The sequence below is a fragment of the Talpa europaea genome (assembly GCF_964194135.1).
Source record: "Talpa europaea genome assembly, chromosome: 4".
Taxonomy (NCBI): domain Eukaryota; kingdom Metazoa; phylum Chordata; class Mammalia; order Eulipotyphla; family Talpidae; genus Talpa; species Talpa europaea.
Genome location: NC_140070.1, coordinates 16,370,552 through 16,390,835, shown reverse-complemented (window position 1 = coordinate 16,390,835; position 20,284 = coordinate 16,370,552). Strand labels below are relative to the sequence as shown.

Genomic DNA, 20,284 nt, shown 5'->3' with positions numbered 1-20,284 from the left:
AAATAAAGTAACATAAGTTGTTAATGTAGAGTATCTTTAGGTCAGAAGTAGAAATTTAAATTTATCCTGAGTAACTTGTTTCAAGTGAAACAGGGGTAATAATAACTACCACTCAGAAGAGTTGTGAGAATTAATTAAAAATATAAAGCATCTGATACTAATTTGTCATTCATTCCAAACAGTTACTCTTTTGATTATGCTATTTGCTATTATCTTTATTGTTTAAGCTTCTTCTGAATAAATAGGTTGTCGTGATAATGTCATACTAGATTATAGAAGTTTTATTGAATAACAATTTCCTACTAATAATGAGATACATTTCATTTTCATTCAAAAGAATGAAATGCTGTTTTTAAAAAATGTGTAAATGACACACAACAAATAATGATCTTAACAAAGTTCTGTATCTTGGTAGAACCATGGTGATTGTGATATTTTGCAAGTAATATCTAGAGGAAGAATAAAAATCAACATGTGACTTACACAGTTGCTATGTCTTCTGTTTTCCTCAAGGCAATTTCTACAATGACAGATATGCTACATGGGGGCAGCAGTTTGCACGATATGGGCACAGGTATAGAGAGAGGATGGAAAAAGGTTTGTATCCAAGCTACATGCTGGCAAAAAAATGGTTTACCTGGTGAAGTCACAGACCTTGCTAAGGCTCAGTGACCTTAGTAACCTTGCTACATAGCAACAAATGCAATGTCTGTTTTAAACAATATTTTAAAATATACTTTGGATTATTTTGCATGTTTATACTTGTTTTAACATGTACATTATACATCCAGTTTCTGTTTTATTTGCTATTTTCCTTTCACTAAAAGTGAAAACCATTAGGAATAATTGAAAAAAAAGTCATTGAAATAGCAAAATTTCCTATGTAAAATGTTAGTTTTCCATATGAAAAACTGGGACTCATTTATATATTTTATTTTCACTAAAAGTGAAAGGAAAATAACTCAGTTTGCATGGCAGAGAGGATGTATTTGGAGATGTAGAAACTTTCTAAAATTGAAGGCCAAAAGGATTTAATTTTCAAAAGCAGGGTTTGAAGAGTAGGCTAACCATTTATGAGTGGGATTTTGTCACATGTTGTTAAAATTATGTTCTATTTGTACAGACTCTAGTTAGATAATTTTAGCTTATTACACTTCAAGTTGTAAGGAGAATTGCAGATAAAGGGATGGGTATTTAGGATTTATGTTAGGACTTTAAAGACACCTGAGATCAGAAGTTAAATATTATAGGTGCTGATTCTAGGAGATTTTTAATTTGAGAGATTCATCATTTCACCATCTTTCAGAATTTATTTTATTGATGTAATCAAGAACAGATTTAGTGATTTTGTTGTTGTTGTAAACCACAAATTGCTTTCAATTTGTTTCCTTTAAGCAGCATTATATATGATTCAGAAATATAGGATCCCACCTCTTCAGGTATATGTTAATTCACATGGGCTAAGCAACATGGAAAGGTTAAAAGATGTTTATAGCACATTTGAAAAACCATAGAGAATGCAATTCAGCACACTTTTCATTGTTTTCTTTGTAAAATTATTTGTAGCATCAAAACAAATTTCTCCCACTCAAATGAACAAATAAATGGCAAACATAATTTGTTCATTCCGTTTTCTTTCTGGTTTCCAACTTTGGTTTTGGAAACCAGAGGGTTGAAAAATGCACAGCACACCCCTGTTTTCTTGGAGCTCACAGATTTTTGTTTGAAACAAAAACCACTTTCTGTCATGAGGATTATATGGAGCAAGGGTGGAAAACAGGAGACCAAGAGGAAGAAACTGACAAGTCCCACAGAGACATTTTCAGGGATTATATGTCTCACGTCTTCACAATTACCTTAGTTTCTTTTGACAACTCATCAGTCTATCAAATATCAATTTAAAAATATTCTCTGTCCAGTTTTTAAGATGTGCCATATAGACATTCTTGTCAGTTTCAGCACATTTTTCCTTCTTCTTTTGTCAATATAATCTGAAAGAAATGTATCCTTGACTGCTCAGTAACTTTTGTGCTTTACTTTATGGAGAACTTAGTCTACGATACACAGTTAAGCATAACAGAGTGTTTCTTGCACAGAAAATCATTTGCACAGATATTCAATAAATTCTAGTCATAACAAAATAAATGGCTTACATCTTACACCTTCTATTTAAAAGACCTACCTAATGAGTACCTGCCTGAAGAATAATCAATTTGATGAAATGAAATAATATTTTATAAGGAGAATGTCAATGTATCTGTCTTGGATTTAGGACATAGCACCTGGTGGGACATGAGCTTGTTTGTTAGTTAATACAGCTATGTTTTCATAGCCATATCTAGAGAATGTGGGGATTTTTCAAAACTGCTGTTTATAGTACCCTGAAGATACAACTAAAAATATTATACATATACTAGCATATTATATATATCAATATTATATATATTATACATATACTAGTATATTATTAATATATATAGTGACTATATGATAACATAATCAAAGAACTCTCAAAATCACCAGATAGTTCCTCCGAGTTATAAATAGACCTGTCTGTCACTCACATAGAAAATGCCTAGAAACTATGAAATGTATATACACACCCACAACATTAAAAACAAATTTCTAGGTCTAGTCAGACAACAGACTTTTATGTCACCACAATGATTCAGCTTTTATTGAATCTCTGAACCCACTCTGTCTTATACAAATATAGGTACTCCAGCATTTTTATGAATAGAATTTCTAAACTTTACTTTAAACTGGTAATTTGCATTCTTGGACTTATAATCCGTTTCTAAGAGATGGATAGTACCAAGCCTCACATTTTTCCAAGTCTAACAATCTCTATCTTTTCACCAAAGTGGTTAGACTATATGTATTTAATATTATCAATATAGTTGTGTTTACAAATTCCATGTTGCTATTATTTTGTTTATCTTTATTGACACTTATTTTTCTATTTTCTTGTCTTCTTTTGATTAAAAATTTTCCCTTTGTTATGATTCCTATTTAATCTCCAATATTACTTTATATGGTTAGCAAAATAATGGCCAATCAAAGACAACGACATTCTAATACCTGGGTCTATGTGATGTGATAAGTCAAAAAGAAATTAGATTATAGTTGGAATTAAGTTGCTAATCAGTTGATTTTAAAATTGGAAGATTATCATAGACTATCTGGATAGGCACAATCTAATCTTATAAAACCTTAAAAGTGAAGAAGTTTTTCTAGCTCTAGTCAGACAGAAATGAAACAAAAAAACAACAACAACAAAAAAAAAAAATGACGGGAAAAAGAGGCAAGAAACAATAAGCCGAGGAATGTGCATGCTATCTTGAAACTGAGAAACACCAGTAAGGAAACAGCCCTAACTCATGGAACAGAATTGACAATGATCAAAGACCCACATCCTCTCCTAAAGCCTCCAGAAAGGCATGTCATTCTGAAGACACTTTGATTTTAGTGTGGTGATCACTATGTTAAGCTTTTTTTTTTTTTTAAAGATTTATTTATTTATGCATACACAAACTGGCGTATAGGCCAGAGGTGTGGGAGGGGTGGTGATAGGATTCACCAGAGACAGAGCGGGGTACAGAACAGGCAGATTGACTGAAGTAAACTGCTGAGGGGAGCAGCGGGTGAGACAGGAGAGATCTGCTTTGCCATGTGGGTAGATCTGCTTTGCCAGTGATTGACTCGTCTGCATAGGTTGCAGATTGCTTCATAGTGCTGTGTTCACCCCTTGCACCACCAGGGAGGCCCCACTATGTTAGACTTTCGACCTACAGATGTAAATAATAAATTTGAGTTGCTTAAAGTACTATTTTTTTATGAGGTAACATTAGTTTATAATATTGTATTTGACTCAAAATTTATGTATTCTATTATATAAGTAATAGAAACTAATATAGTTTATTAACTATATATCATTATTTTGAGTGGTTGCCCTTGACTTTACAGTATATATCATTAACTTATAACCACCTCCCTTCAAATAACGTATCACTTCACATATGCTGCCAGGAACTTACCAGATCACACTTCAGCTCTCTACCTTCTACAATTCCTGCTGTTGGTGTCATCTGTTTAATTCTAAATATGTTGTACACCCCACAATCCTTTCTAAGATGTTGGCTTTAAACCACTTATTATATTTCCAACTGATTGAAATGAGAAAAAGGGAAATAACTAAATCTTATTTTAAAGGAAAATATATACGTCTGATACACAGTGTGTGTTTTTTCTACAACAAGCAGATTTCCAATTCTCTGTGGACACCAACTGTGTGTCCTACAATTTAATTAAATCTGGCACCATATATACAGAATTAGCATAGATTCCATAGGTCCTGGCTTAAGTTCCACAAGATTGTGCCCCTATTCAGGTCCCAACAGCAAATAGTGGGTTCCTGAAATATCCGTAGTTCAATCTTATTCGACTACAAAATAGAGGTTCCCACAACTCCTTTCTCAGTTTCTATAATATGTTACAACAGCTCACAAAACTCAGTGAAGCACTTTAATTTGCCAGTTTAAGATAAAGGGGAAAAATGAATAAGAAAAACAGATTAAGGTCTGGAAGGCTCCCAGCCACAGAAGTTTCAATTTCCAAGGAATTGGGGTGCAGGTGAAAGCATTAACCAGCTTGGAAGCTCTCTAAAACCCACAGTTTAGAGATTTGTATTCATCATGTAGGCATGATGGATTATTAACTCAATCTTCAGCCTCTTCAGTTCCAATCTTCTAATTACAACTTGGTCTTTCTAGTGAATAGGCGCCATCTGAAGTCATCCAGGGTTGACCAGGAGTTGCCTAATAACAACAGAAGATGCCCCTATAATCCAGAAAATGCCAAAGAATTCAGGAATTCTGTGTAAGATATTTCTATCACCATCATCATGCAGGGAATTGCAGGGTTTTAAGAGCTCTGTGTCAGGAATAGGCAGCACAGACCAAACATACATTTATTGTACTGTATCACATATATCTATACACATATTTAGCAATTCCCTCTACATTCTTATATGCAGAATTTCTGTCTAATATCATTACCTACTTCATCAAGTAATCCTTTTAACATTTTTTGAACTCATCTTTGGATTGTTGAAAAAATCTTTATTTTAGATAAATATATAAAAGATATTGTTCATTAAAACACAGACTTTTGGTTTTAATGTCTTTTTTTCTCCTATGTGCTTTTTGCTGGGATAGTTTCTATCATACATCTTCTGGCACATGGATTATTTTTCTCTGCAGTACCCAATGTGGTTTAAGTTCACCCAATCTATTTTTCATTCCATTTATTGTAAACTTAATCACTAGGCATCCTATTTGGATGTTTTATTCCTTTAGCCATTCTCTAGTAATGGATGTCCATATTTACTGCTATACTACTTTGCATATTAGTAATATTTACAGTCCTTGTACACCAACCCCCATCATCACTGTTAATTCTGGGTATATTTTCAGGATTGCAATTTCTCCAACTTATGGACCGTATTTTTACACTTAGAATGTTTGGTAAATTTTAATTAGATGCAGAATATTGTGAATGTTAAATTATTGGTTGCTAGGCTGTGTGGCATTCTTCCACAGCACTATATTTTGTACTTACATGTAGTTAAATAACCTGGGGATCAGCTTAACTCTTCTAAGAATGGCTTTTAAGTTTTGCTATGGCAAGCAGAGCAGACTTTTACTCTATGACTAATTTAACCCTGCACCAGTGTGAAGGCTCTTTTCTATACCATTCTGCCCTTTCTTCTTCTAGCCACCAGATAGAGGACACTTGAGTTGTTGACAGTGTTGTCACTATAAATAAAGTCACTGTAAACATCCACATATATGTTTTTATGTCAACATATGTTGTAATTTCTCTAGGATACACAACTTAAAATGGAATTGCTGGATCCTATGGTATTTGTTTCATAAAAAAAATTAAAAACAGTCAAACTTTTTTAAAGTGACTGTGCCACTTCGCATTCCACTAGCTAAGCATGAGAGATCCAGTTACTCCCCCATCCTTACGAGCAGTTGGTATTGTTACTTATGATTGATTGTCATTCTAATAGGTGATTTCATTTCATATTTCCCTAATGAAGACTGATGTTTAGTTCATTTCTTTACATGTCTTAACTTATGTCATCATCATCTATCTTCATTTGTGAAGTATCAGATTTTTTGCCCATCTGTTTTTTAATTGGGTATTGACATATGAGTATGTTATTTATATTTTCTGATTTTCTGGATCCAAGTTCTTTATCATATATAGAGGATATATATAATATATATCATATATATCATATATATATATATATATGGTTTGTTTTTAGTTTGATGTAGTGCCAATTGTTTATTGTTTATATTTTCCTTTATCTTCTCTTACTATTGGAGACAAATCCACAAAGACTGAAGCGTAAGTCATGGAGTGTTTTGTCTAAGTTTTCTTCTATGTATTTTGTGGTTTCTGGTCTTACATCCAGGTCTTTTATCCATTCTAATTAATTTTAGTGTATGGTGTGAGCCAGTGGTCTAGTTTCATTCTTTTGCATGTGATTGTCCAGTTTTCCAAACACAATTTATTGAATAGACTTTTATTTTTGCATTGTATGTTCTTGATTACTTTGTCATAAGTTAACTGTCCATATCAGTGTGTATTCATTTCTGGCACTCAGTTTTATTGCACTGGTTTGTGTGTATGATTTTGTTCTAGTACCATGCTGTTTTTATTAGTATAGCTTTGCAGTACAGTTTGAAGTCTGGGTGTATGATACTGCTATTCTTCCTTTTTTTTTTTTTTAATCAGAATTACCTTAACTTTTTGGGCTCCTTTGTAGTTCCATATGAGTTTTTTTGAAGGCACTGTCACTAAAACAAAAGATACCCTATTGAATGGGAAAAAAATATCTTCACACCATACATCATAAAGCTCAACAAAAAGAAAATGAACAACCCAATCAAAAAATGAACAGAAATGGCTAAGTGGTACATACAAAATGCTCATGAGAATATTTCACTTATTCTGTGAGCAGCCACCTACTTGTTAATGAGTCAAAAAAATTCCAATGCTAACAGTAATTCTATTCAGAATAATATACTTCTTAAAGATCAGAGACTCACCAAAAATTTGGTACCTAAAATTCCAGTTGGATATTTTTCCAGGATGCATTACTATAAGAAAACAATTTTATCATAACATATCTTTCACTTACAATACTTATTTTGTAATTATAGTTGTAATCTATATACTAATTTATTTACATATGAGATATGATTTCTACAGAATTATAATATTTGCATATTAACATATCTTAATATTACAGTACATAATTAAATTTTATTACACAGAGTTATTTTATATACCTAATAAAAGATGAAAATGCCAGGTGTCTCAATAATTACAACAAATAAAATAAGCAGCCATCTCAATCTTTCATTTTAATACTTGAAATAAGAAAATTTTCTACCAACTTTACAAATATATTCTTTTTAAGATGAAGTTCTCCGCTAGACTTTAGGCTTCTAATTGCATTAAAATTGGACATTGTTTTAAAGTCATCTGATTCCAAAATCAATCTTCCTCTCAATGTGAAGAGAGCATGACATAAAGTGAGCAATGTCTTGGTTAGGAATTAAAATGTATTCATTTTCTGTAATTTTCTCTGACTGAGGAGAGCATCTGCTGTATTGGAAAGCAAAACTAAGACAATATCTTAATCTGAGTGAGACTTTCAATCTGAGATTTTGCATATGATTCTAATGTCCTGATGTTTTCCAAACTGATCGAAAGAAAATTAATACAATACAGCTTTCAAAGGACACAAAAATGCACACACGCATCTTCAATTGCAACCATTAAACAAACAAACCCTTATTTTTTCTCTGTCCTTTAAATTTTGGAGATAAAAATAATGAAACAAAATATAACAAAGTTTACTGATTATAATATCCTAAACTATTCTGCACTCCGATGATACTGCCTACATTGCATATACAGTAGTCTAGCTGATAAAGAGTAAAAAAGACAATAAATAAAAGAAACCAATAAATTATCATTATCATGGAGAATTATAAATGCTATGAAAGAGAAACAATAATAGAAAGGAAATAAGGAGTATGATGTAAAGCATTGCTTTGTAAATTACATATGATAGAATTAGGGAAGAGCTCAGACAAAAGGTACAAATCTGAGTGGTTGAGAGACATTATATATGGATATTTTCAAATCAATTCTAATGTACAAGTTTCTGTTAGAAATTTACTCCTTGTTGGTCTCTGAATCCTTCAAGCAGTATAGAAAATCCAGTATTCACATTTTCCTTTACTCTCCACAGATATTCAACTCCCAAGGAACTTCTTATAATTAACCCACTATATTAAATGTCTCATTTCTTGCAAGAAAAAGCTAGAAAGAGAAATAAAATTTATAAATGTGCACAATTAACCAGGCACTGTGCTGAGTGTTCTATACAATCTAGTTTCATTTGTATCTGAAACTACTAAGAATTATTAACTTGAACTCATTTCAACTGAGAAATTTGAATCTTTGACAATATTCAAGATCATATGGATGTGAATTAAAAAAAAAATCCTGTGAAAGCTTGGAAGAAATTTTCACCCACCCCAGATATGTATTCTTCATCATACAGATGCAATTAAACTTATTGTTTCTATCAGATAATTTATCTTATTCTCAAGGCAACCCCAAAAGATAATGTATGCCAAAATTTAATCAATAATTCTGAACACAAACCTGAGAAACATAACTGCAGCCTAGGAAATATAATTTCTTTCTGAACTTCAAATAAAGCAGGGTATACACATAACCATCATAAATTCAAGAACAATTATTAAGTATTTCAATGAACTTTAACTAGATAGCTTAATTTAAGTGATTATTAAATTCTTTAAGAACATAAATAAAAAAGATTCATAAATACAAAAGGTGAAATTCTAGGAAATTCCCTGATGGAAAAAGGAAAAAAAAAGAAAGAAGGCATTTAGGCCTTTGTATTATGCTTGGCTATTACGTCTTTTGAAGTGATACTGTTAAAAACTGGTATTTGAGGATTACAAGTGAGAGTGGGTGGTGATGTCATAATAAGCAAAGGACACACATTTGGGATTTTCTTTCTCTGTTGTGAGATGCTCCTCATAATTATTGCCCTCCCTCCTCTTCTTGCATTATAAAGCAAATGCTCCAATCTTTGAAAGTTCCCTAAATTGAAGTTCACGTTTTAATATAATTTTACACGCATTAACTATGTATTGAATATTCTTATAAATAAATAATATAAAATGAAAATTTCATAAAATTATTCATAACAAGTGTGCTATTTCAATTTGCATTTCCTATTTCTAAGAAGTTAAAAAAACACTTCTGGGAGATTCTACAGATGATAAAAGAATCATATAAGGCTCATAAGGCACTTCTTTTTATCTTCTGTGTTTTATATATTTGATTTGCTGGGTGTTATTGAAAACATCCCTTTTATGTACTGTCATAGTTGGTCAAATTGGAAATTTCTGCAAAGCAATAATGAAAATGCTAATTGGTGGAGAGAGATTAACTGTGCTCTCTAAACATCTAAAACGTACACCCAACTTCTCATTGTTATGAAATAAGTTGTTCTACTCTTTACTTCTTCTATCAAAACACTGAAAAATATACCCTCTTTTTCAATTCAACTGGAAGCTAACTGTCTTCTGTGGGGGTGATTCCTTTTCCTACCAATCAGAGTTGACACAGATATTAAATTTACTTTCAAAATATTATAAATGTGTTTGGATGTAATAATAATCTTATGATTTTTATTTAGCATCTAAGTAAATAATAAAGTCAAATACATGTTTTGATCTAACTAATGCATTGTAGATGGAATTCCCTATCAAAGACAATGGCACAAATTCAATTTAGGACTCTTACTGCTTCTCTCAGGCCGCAGCAAAGCTTTTGTCTTCTTGTTTTGGCTTCCACTTTCGTGAAGGGCCTTGAACCAGTCCCGAAGTCTGTTTGCCACTTCCCTGAACTCCAGGTCACTACATGCTAAAAACAAAGGGAAATATCACAAATCTTGAATTATAACTTAGCATTAAGTCCACAACACTTCTCAAATTATTTCAATGACTGAGAGTCAATAATAATTAGAGAAAAAATAATATAATTATTAATTGTGCCCTCTTATAAAACTAAATGTGTTCCAAACATAACAAATGTAATATAATGATAACATTTCATTTAATTAAGAATTAAGAATTAATAGAATTTTGTTTTCATTCTTCTTGGAATATAATACTTGATTGCAGTCTTTTTTAAAAATAAATATTCCACAGTTTTTATTTTTAAATTCTTCCATTGTTGGTGTATATATGTGTGGTGTCTCAGTTTAGACTATTATAATAAATCTGTTATGAAAATTCTTAAGCATGTCTTTGGTTGAAAATTCCCACTGTTAACATCACATTAATTGAGTCAAAATATTTATGTGCCAAAATTTTTACCATGGTAAGACAGGATATCTAGAGAAAGAAGGTATTGAAAATCCAAAATGAATGCTTACAAACATTAATACTTATACAATATCATATGTCATTATACACATGTATAGTAAGTAATACTTTATCATTGGCCATATCCATTGTAGTATGTCATGATGTGAAATCTGCATTAGTATATGAAAAGTATAAGAATTATTAGTTATCAATATGTCCTATTTCTATTTAGTTTAATCCTATATGTTTGTTAAACAGAGATAATGAAAAGCTACTGCATTTGAGACTAGGAAAGATTGTAAAATGTGAGAAAATTATATATTTCTAATGTAAAAATAAAGTGTTGGCATACTTTGATATTTAGACCTTAAATTCATTTTTCTCAATATTGTTATTCAGCAATGATATAGGAAATATTCTGCATAAGAGTAGCTGAATATATTACATACGTATGTGTGACTAATGCTGAAATATATCTCAAGTGATTTGTTGCTAAAATATTGTGCAAAGTATAAAAAGCAGTGATTTATTGAATATTGCTAACTGTTTAGAGAATATTGCTAACTGTAGGTGTAACTCCTCTGCATGTGAAAAATATAGAACTTCCTGAACTGACAAGGGATTTTTATTAGTACCCTTCTGTTTATTTTTTTTTTAATAGAGGCATGTTTTATTTATTTATTTGTTTGTTTGTTTTTTTTGTTTATACATGCACTGGGTACAGTCAGAAGCACGGGAGGGTGAGAGAATTCACCAGAGCCAGAGTGGGAGGCAGAGCAGGCAGAAGGACCGAAGTACACTGCTGAGGGGAGCAGCGGGCGGCGGGAGAGGTCTGCGCGCCATGTGGGACCCTCCTCCGGTGGCCGGGGAGCAGCCGGGGATCGAACCGGCGCCGCAGAGGCCGCGGGCAGCTTGGCAACCCAGCGCTCAACCGCTGCGCCACCGGGGAGGCCCCCTGTTTATTTTGTTAAGGATAAACACTTATACAATGATATCATATACTCTATTAATTATATTATATTTTAGATATAACATAACAAATAGAGCATAATATATTAGAATTTAAGAACATTCCCTCGCACTAAAGGGAATAAAATTCCCAATTAAAAGGACACTTCTAGTACTAAATCATTGTGACACTTCAGAACACTGGAGGCCAAAAGGAAGATCCTAAAAACTGCAATGGGGAAAAGTAACAAAATTGTCAGATATGCAAAAATTATATACAAAGAATAAGCAACCAAAATATCAAAATATCTTCAGATTTTTTAATAGCAACACTGGGAGACAGAAAGACATTTTTTAAGTATAAATCCTATATCCATAATAGTCAGGTAGACAAGTAAGCTGAAGAGATGCTTAAATATATGAGAGCTGAAAAATCAGCCAATCACATTATCTTTCTCCGGGAAGCTACTAGAAGATGTGACACACCAAAGACACAAGCAAGAAATTTGGTGTTTGAGACACAGGAAATAAAATGTTTAAGAGAGAAATGCAAGGAATTTCTAGATAAACAGCAAAGAGATTCCCAGAATGTGTGCTGTATGCCAAGGTCTAGACAAATGATAGTAGGTTTGAAAATCCTTGGCCCTAGACAGAGCAATGTGTACAACTCATTGCCATCCTTCCATCCAGTAAAACAAGTAGGCACAAGGAAAGTCAGAGAAAAATCACTTTACTGATAAGATACATAACTGATAAGATACATACATATTGATTGATTAAATGATCAAGGTAAAATAAATATGCTCCTAATATGATTATCTACACCAAAAGCTATATTTTATAGTTACATATCAGCATATTTTTGTTGAAAAAGATAAGGATCAATTGGAAAAGTAAGTTTAGTATATTTCCATTTGTAAAAAAAAGGTAGGAAAAACACAAACACGCAATGGCTTATATATTATTAAAACATCTGTGGAAATAACCTGAGAAACAGAAACATTGGTCACCTCTGCAATGGTAACCGGACAGTGAGGAGGTGATGGTGGGATACTTCAAATACATGCATTTATGGCATAAAATTAAAGCATGAAGCTAATGTATTACTTTAGACATTTAGAAATGAACTTTTTTATTTTATTTTTTAAATAAAATAATTCTTACATCATTTTTCCAGAAATGAATTTTAAAAGGAATGTGGGTAAAATGGGAGAAAGTAGATAATGGAAGAGGGAAGGATAGATTTGAACTTCTAGTGGCTGAATTTACTATAGTATATACACATGTTGATTCTTAATAATTAATAATTAATTCATATAATGTTGTAATACAGTGATACCTAGAAATCTGACTGTAGAATTGAGAATACCAGAGGGGCGGAAGAGTTGGAAAAAAGTGGGGCGGGGACCAAATGGCCTACAGTGGAGGACTATGGGTGCCTTGATGGTGGGTGTGGTGTGATGACACACATATGAGGCAATTTGATTGTATGCCTCTGAATTACACAAGTGTTGTAAACAAATGTTACATAAATTTTAAAAAAGTACACATTTCCATTTCAGAAAATAATTATTGTAGTGATGTGAAGATGATCCTCACTGTAGAGATCAATAATAGCAAACACATTTTTAAATAGCAATACAAAATCTGTATAAACATAGATTCTTGAGTTTAAAGAAGTCACATATCTTTAAGGCCAAATTAAAGATTTGTATTGAAGTAACACTGCCATATTATATTATTACATATTTTTATAACATTATATATTTCAGGGGTGCATCACTATAAATCAACATGTAAATATACTACATTAAGTTCACTACTAAAGTTCCAGTTCTCACCTTCATCATACAGTTGACCCTTATTACCTAATTTATATACCACTTCCTCCCCTCTCCTTCCAGTAACAACTGATTTTCAAGACCCAATTTTTTTAAAGATTTTTATTTATTTATTTGTTTGTTTGTTTGTTTGTTTGTTTGTTTGTTTATACAAGCACTGGGTACAGTAAGAAGTGCTGGAGGGTGAGAGAATTCACCAGAGCCAGAGCAGGGAGCAGAGCAGGCAGAAGGACCAAAGTACACTGCTGAGGGGAGCAGCGGGCGGCAGGAGAGGTCTGCGCGCCATGTGGGACCCTCCTCCGGTGGCCGGGGGAGCAGCCCGGGATCGAATCGGCGCCACAGAGGCCGCAGGCAGCTTTGCAAAAAAGGAATTATCTAGCTTATACAATTGAAATACATTATTCATAGGATGACTTTCCATCTTCACTGGCTCCCAAACCCTTTGTTGCAGACATATTTCCAGTGGAACATGGACATCAGACCTCACCCCTGCATGTGTTTGGAAGCCATTGGACATGTCCTACTGCTCTTTTTCAGAAGTCAATGTCTTTATTTCATATTTTCCAATAATTCTACAACATGGATACTTTTCCCTGATATAATAACTCGCCTCTATAGAACATGAAATGTTTCTAGTGAGATTTCACATTTGATTTTAATATCAAGTTGGAAAGATTAGGTGAAGGATTATTATCTGTATATTTTCATAGTTATATTAACTGGGACATTGAAATTAAATGACTGCCTTAAATATTAGAGCTGGTAGTGAACTAGAACAATGCTAGTACTGATTGCTCTCACTGTATTTGTAATTAGATAATGAATAGAAAGATAATAAATCATAATGACATAATAAATGATTTTAAATTAAATGGGAATAAAAGGCAGGATCCAATATAAATTTCTTTAACTATGTCAAGTTATTAATTAGAGCATGATGTTATATGCAGCAAACTACAGTGGAAAAGAAATCTTGGAAATTTAATAACGTACATATAATATTTCTATTGTGCACACATACAAACATATCCATACATATTTGATAAAACCAAACATGTAATAGAGAAGCCAAAACATTACTGTAAAATGTACAATATAAATGAGAGAAACTAGAGCAGAGCACGAAAGAGGAGGGAAGGTATAGAAGACCAGATTAAGAACATTGCTATCTATATTATAGAAGATATTAAGAGGGAAAGAAGAAATCAATTGGATAAAATTATTATTTAAACTTTGAAAATCGTTCCCATAACAGCAGAAGGAGATATGTTTACTGAGAGAAGGGTCACTGAGTTCTCAGATGAGTGAGCACATACAGAAATGACACCAACTCATCTTTTAACATTTATAATAAAATATGAAAAAGATTATGGGCTTTTGAGAAAAATGAAAATAATCACACATGGAAAAACAAGCCAAAGGTTAGCATCAGAGACAAAGGAATCATCTTGGTATCACAATAATCATTAGCGATAATGGATTATAGAAGAATAGAAGGAGACATTCAAAATTCTAAGGAAAATGGGTTTTAATCTAACACCCCAGATCTACTGAATTATCAAGCACACAGGGCAGTATAAAGGCTTTTTTATATATGCTAGAATTCAGAGGTGTTTGCATTTACATGCCGCCATAATAATGCATTAGAGCAAAATGAAAGAAAATTAAAAAAAAAAACCATAAAATTTAAGAGTTACTCAAAGAAAAACTGAGAAACACAGCCCTCACACTTACTGTGAGTATATCTAAAGGTGGAGCTAGCTGATGGACACCTCAGGTAGCAAAAATTCAGGCAGGAAGTTGGGGAAAGGAAGATTTGACAGAATAGTGTCTGACTGACAGTTTGAAAAACTTATCCAAGATGAGAATGGGAGTTAGGACATGAAATGATAGACTGCATTAAAATTGCTGGCTATTTCTCATTGAGACAGGACAAAAATGGTAATTCTAAGCTAAATTCTAACTCTTCAGTGAACAATATTTACATCATCATGATAGTGTAAACATTTTTGATATGCAAATTGACTCCTTTTACAAAGATTTCATAGAAGACAACATTTGTTATAGAATATAATTTAAATGTTACCAATATTGACAACTATCACCACCAGATACAGGAGGTGGTGTAAAGATCTTCACTTTCCAAAATGAAGAGGCAAGACATGTCTGTGGAACTGGAAATTGGAAGTGAGGTATTTTCACTTTTGTGGCTCATACGCTTCAGCTTTTCAAATTGTAGATGTAGCCAGTGGAAAACTAAGACGAGTCATATAATTATTTTAGAAAGTGAGAGTGAATTGAAATGCATTCTCATTTATCAAAGCAGAAAATCTAAAGGTAATGTTTGAAGTTGATTAATAGCTATTTTACAAATGAGATAATCACCAGATGTGGAAAACCAGCAAGGCTTAAAAATGATTAGCTCCCTGACCCAGACAGGAGAGGGGTTGAGAAGTGGAGCCAGAGGTTGATGGTTGGTTTTCATTACAACCCATTCCATTCCTTTTGACTTTTTAACCCCACAGTTGAAAGTAACTGTCTTACTGTCTCTCTGCTTCATGGAAATCCACTGAATAATGGAAATTTATTATGGGGATAAGATAAAAGGGAAGACAGTTAATGTTTACGAATCACATTCACTAAATTAAACACTGAAGGATTAGCTTCCTTTCTAACACCTACAAGCTCAGAGACTCAGGATTTTAAGTCATGGCTATTGGGTGGCAATCTGGTACTGCTAATTCAGGACAATTTCTACTATGCTAAACTTGCACCTTTTTATTACCAAGAAGCAATACAAAGTATTATGTTGTGAACAGAAGTATGTTATGCATTCACATTGCAGGTCCATAACATTACTCAGAGAGGATCGCATGTAGACAGATTGATGGAAAGGTTTTGGGAGCTTTTTAGAGACTTCCATGAACATAAGACATCCTATTTTTATAGACTCCAAACTGAGCATATTAAGAGCAATATTTTATGCATGAAATCGATGAAAAGCTTTTGATAGCTTTTCAAGTTAATTTTCTTTTGCCAAAAATGAACTCATTTAATATAATATTGGCATGACTTATCTGAAAACATTGGGAAAAGTAAGAATTCTTGCCAAACCAGACATTTTTAACCACATACTTTCTAAAATTTAATCAAATTTTATAAACATGAAATTTTAAAATTATTCAAGTTGACACATTATATCAATTCATTAAGCAAATAGTTGCTCTGATAATTCATTTTTCTTTTTATTTTATATTTTTAGAGTGGATAATTTTTTTTTTAATAGAGGCATTATTTATTTATTTATTTGTTTGTTTGTTTTGTTTATACACGCACTGGGTACAGTCAGAAGCGCGGGAGGGTGAGAATCCACCTGAGCCAGAGCAGGGAGCAGAACAGGCAGAAGGACCGAAGTACACTGCTGAGGGGAGCAGCGGGCGGCAGGAGAGGTCTGCGAGCCATGTGGGACCCTCCTCGGGTGGCCGGGGAGCAGCCGGGGATTGAACCGGCGCCGCAGAGGCCGCGGGCAGCTTTGCAACCCAGCGCTCTACCGCTGTGCCACCGGGGAGGCCCGATAAATATTTTCTTAAATCAAAAACATTTCAGTAGGCTCTCACATTTTGATAAGTACAATAGCCTTTAAAAAATATATATATGTTAAAATGTCCCTGATACATTTGTACAGTAACATACTTAAATGCAATTATTTAGACTATAATTTATTAAAGAAATAATCCTAATGTGTGTCACTCTGAGTCGTTAACTGAAACAATGTTGTGCAATGAGAGGTTCATACTTAAACAAAGGCTTGCAGACAAAGAGGACTCTGGGAAGTTTCAAATCAGAGGTAGCCTCCACACCCTTTGTCCACTAACTGAGAGAATGTAACAAGTTTTGTTTCTAATAATAGGTTTAACAAACTGATTACTATATTAGGTTCAACTCATAGGTTTGCATATATATATATGTAAATATATATATATTTCTCAAATGACTCATTCTTGTTAATGTTAGAAAATAATGATATAATATATTCAAATACATCTTTTTTTCCTGATGAGATTTTGGTACAAAAGAGATTCTCTTAAGTTTCTGATTTTTTTGTGAAGTAAAGAAATGCAAGATCACCACTACTAACTCCCGGTAAATAAAAACGTTTGCCATCACTCACTGCAACAGCTTAAGGTATGGAAATTCTGATTGTCTATAGGATTGGGTTGAAGTGTGAATGTCATACAACGAAAACCCTGCAGAAAACAACTACTCTACAGTAAAGGAGCTTAGCATTGCTTTGATGTGACTATTTCCTTGCAAGGGCAAGTGGATTACACAAAAAATCCAAGGAACTTGTCTCTCAACATCAATTCCTGTGTTCCAATTACATAGAAGACCATGTCGCAGAGACATGAAATCACAACATAAGAGAAAAGACCATGAGGAGCAGGGCCACTGACTTCAGATAAAAGATGAGGAGGGAAAGCTTGTTTCTGTTAAATTCCACTCTGGAGCCTCCCTGGTGGTGTACGGGGTCAAGCACAGCACTGTGAAGCTATCCTCAGCTGCTGTAACACGAATTCCATCCCTGGCCTGCCAGGGAGCCATCCACATGGTGCAGCAGACCTCTCTTGTCTTACCCGCTGCTCCCCTCAGCAGTGTATTTCAGTCAGTCTGCCTGTTCTGTTCCCCGCTCTGTCTCTGGTGAATCCTCTCACCCCCTGCACCTCTGGCCTATACCCAATTCTTGTAGGCATAAATAAATCTTTAGAAAAAATAAATTCCACTCTGAACAACTTGAGTATGGATAATCATGTATTCTTAAATTACGACTATTTTTACACATAGCTGTGCCAGAACATAGAGGTGATTAAAAAATATTTGAGGAGTAAATGGCCTGGATGTCCATATTTCTGAATACTTTGATCACAAAGTTTTGTATTTTCACTGTATTTGATCTTTTCTTTTTCAATCCACATCCAAGGATGGCTTCAGATATGTAAATGATGGATAAAATTGCTTAAGTTTATGTGTATATGTTTAACTGGTAGTTATGTTATCCTTCCAGAATTTCTATCTCTAGGCTCTAATCAACCATCATTAGATTTTTATGCTTTAATTTGAAAAACTATTTACGAACAATCTAATTATGAGATACTTTAAATTCTAATTCACATCCATGAAGATGGCAACATTTATGTTTCAGTAGTATTAAGAAAACACTTTCTGATTACTAAATTTGATAATTTGGTAAACATAAATTTTCTAATGTATATTAATAAACATAAAGCCACATATTGAACATCAATACCAACAGGTAGTTGCCATTAAAATATTAATTTTGTTTAACTGATATGTATACTTGACATGATTTGAAGCATGTCAGACAACTTTTAAACTTACTCCTTTGCATTACATTATAAAACGATAGTTTTCTCAGATTATTATACCATATGACAACAAAATGTATGGTAGAAGCAAAAGTTCCATATATGACAATTTCAGGACTTATTAAAAATTTCCCCAATGAATATTGCATGCATGGGGTAGGCTTTCAATTTGTGTACACATAAAAAGAATTAGGATGAGCCTTTATTTAACAAATTATCGCTCTGCTTTTCTTTCCTTCGAACAATCTTAGAGATGTTTTTACTGGGTCATAAAATATAAACATTTAATGATTTTTGGTAGAAAGCGATAATGTGTGTCTGTAATATACACATGTTTAACCCAGCAAAGTATTTTAACGTATTTAAAATATGCATTTTATTTGAAATTTATATTTTACTTCTTGAGAAGTGACGTAATATAGGTATGTAGTGATTTCAACAGACTTGAAGTTTAGAAAAAGTTCTCCAGTACAAAAAAAAAAAATCATGACTTATATATTTATCTAGGACAATTTAATCAATGACCACAGCCATGTGTAGCCTACAGAATGTGAAGGGCAGATAGTGAAAGAAAGATAGAAACTGCTCCCAGGAATATGTTCACGAAGTTCCAAGATAAATGACATTTTCTACCTTCTGTTCAATTGTGAATTATGTATTTAAAATAGAGCCTAGTCAGAAAATTAATCCCAAAGCAGATGTAAAAATGTCTCTATCACTGCCTTGAAGGGGACAATACAGCCATGAAATAGAAAGAACGTATATATATTAGAGAAAAGGAGAACATTTTCTGGCTGATAAGTAAATGATGTTGGGCATTTTCGGATATTAAGGGTTTTGTACTGTAAAAATCGACAGTTCAAGATCTTATGAGACTGAAGAGGATGGAGAAAGCTAGAAGGGACAATAGTGTGAACTCAGAAATAGATCATGTCTTTGATTTTGAAAAACGAACACCTGATCCACAGAAACTCTTCCACAAGTTTTGCTAGCAAATAAAGAGGAGCTGAAAATTTAAAGTGAAACACACCTGCAATCTAGGGCAGGCGTGAGCAATTTAGAACTCCTTCTTTATTTAAAAGTTCAGTTTACAAATCTCTCCAGGCATCATTATAGAGAGACAGGATTTATGCCACAGGGTTCAAGTCTCTGGTTCACATAAGTACAAAATCAGCTATGTTGCCTTCCAAATCCTCTCTGACAAATACACAACATGTGCACACACATGTACAGACATCTTAGAGAATAATTCTTTACTGAGGATTATATCAGTCTGAGTGTGCTGTACATTAAAGTCATAGTAAATTTTTTAAGTGATAAATTATAGAAGTGAATCCATGAGGCTTCAGCATTGTCATAAATCATACAGTTTTATTAAAACATGAACTACAATTTCTATAGCCATTAAAGAATACTGATGTTCAAAAGTGTATTTGAAACTTTCTTCTTCATAAATAATTTGCTTTTTGAGGAACAACCTTAGGATCCAGGTGTTTTGTTCTGAGAGGCTTAGTGTTCAGATATTAGATGGGATGTGTCTCCAAGCAGACATGTGGGCAGAGGGAAATCATGATTCATTACCTGCTGACATTTAGTGGCATTTTGGGTTATAAAA

At 33.1% G+C, this 20,284-nt stretch overlaps 1 protein-coding gene across 4 annotated transcripts in view; it reads right to left on the bottom strand.

Annotated features, from left to right (window-relative positions):
* The window catches only part of SPOCK3 (SPARC (osteonectin), cwcv and kazal like domains proteoglycan 3), a gene marked incomplete at both ends in the record, with an annotated part of 299,287 nt that overhangs the window by 11,984 nt on the left and 267,019 nt on the right, over positions 1-20,284 (bottom strand). For 3 of the 4 annotated variants that reach the window (XM_084231677.1, XM_084231680.1, XM_084231679.1), the window contains one exon: positions 9,931-10,050. The exons of the other annotated variant lie outside the window; for it this stretch is intronic. In XM_084231677.1, coding sequence (XP_084087803.1) covers positions 9,931-10,050 — 120 coding nt within the window. The remainder of the gene's footprint in view (positions 1-9,930; positions 10,051-20,284) is intronic. 4 annotated transcript variants of the gene reach the window in all.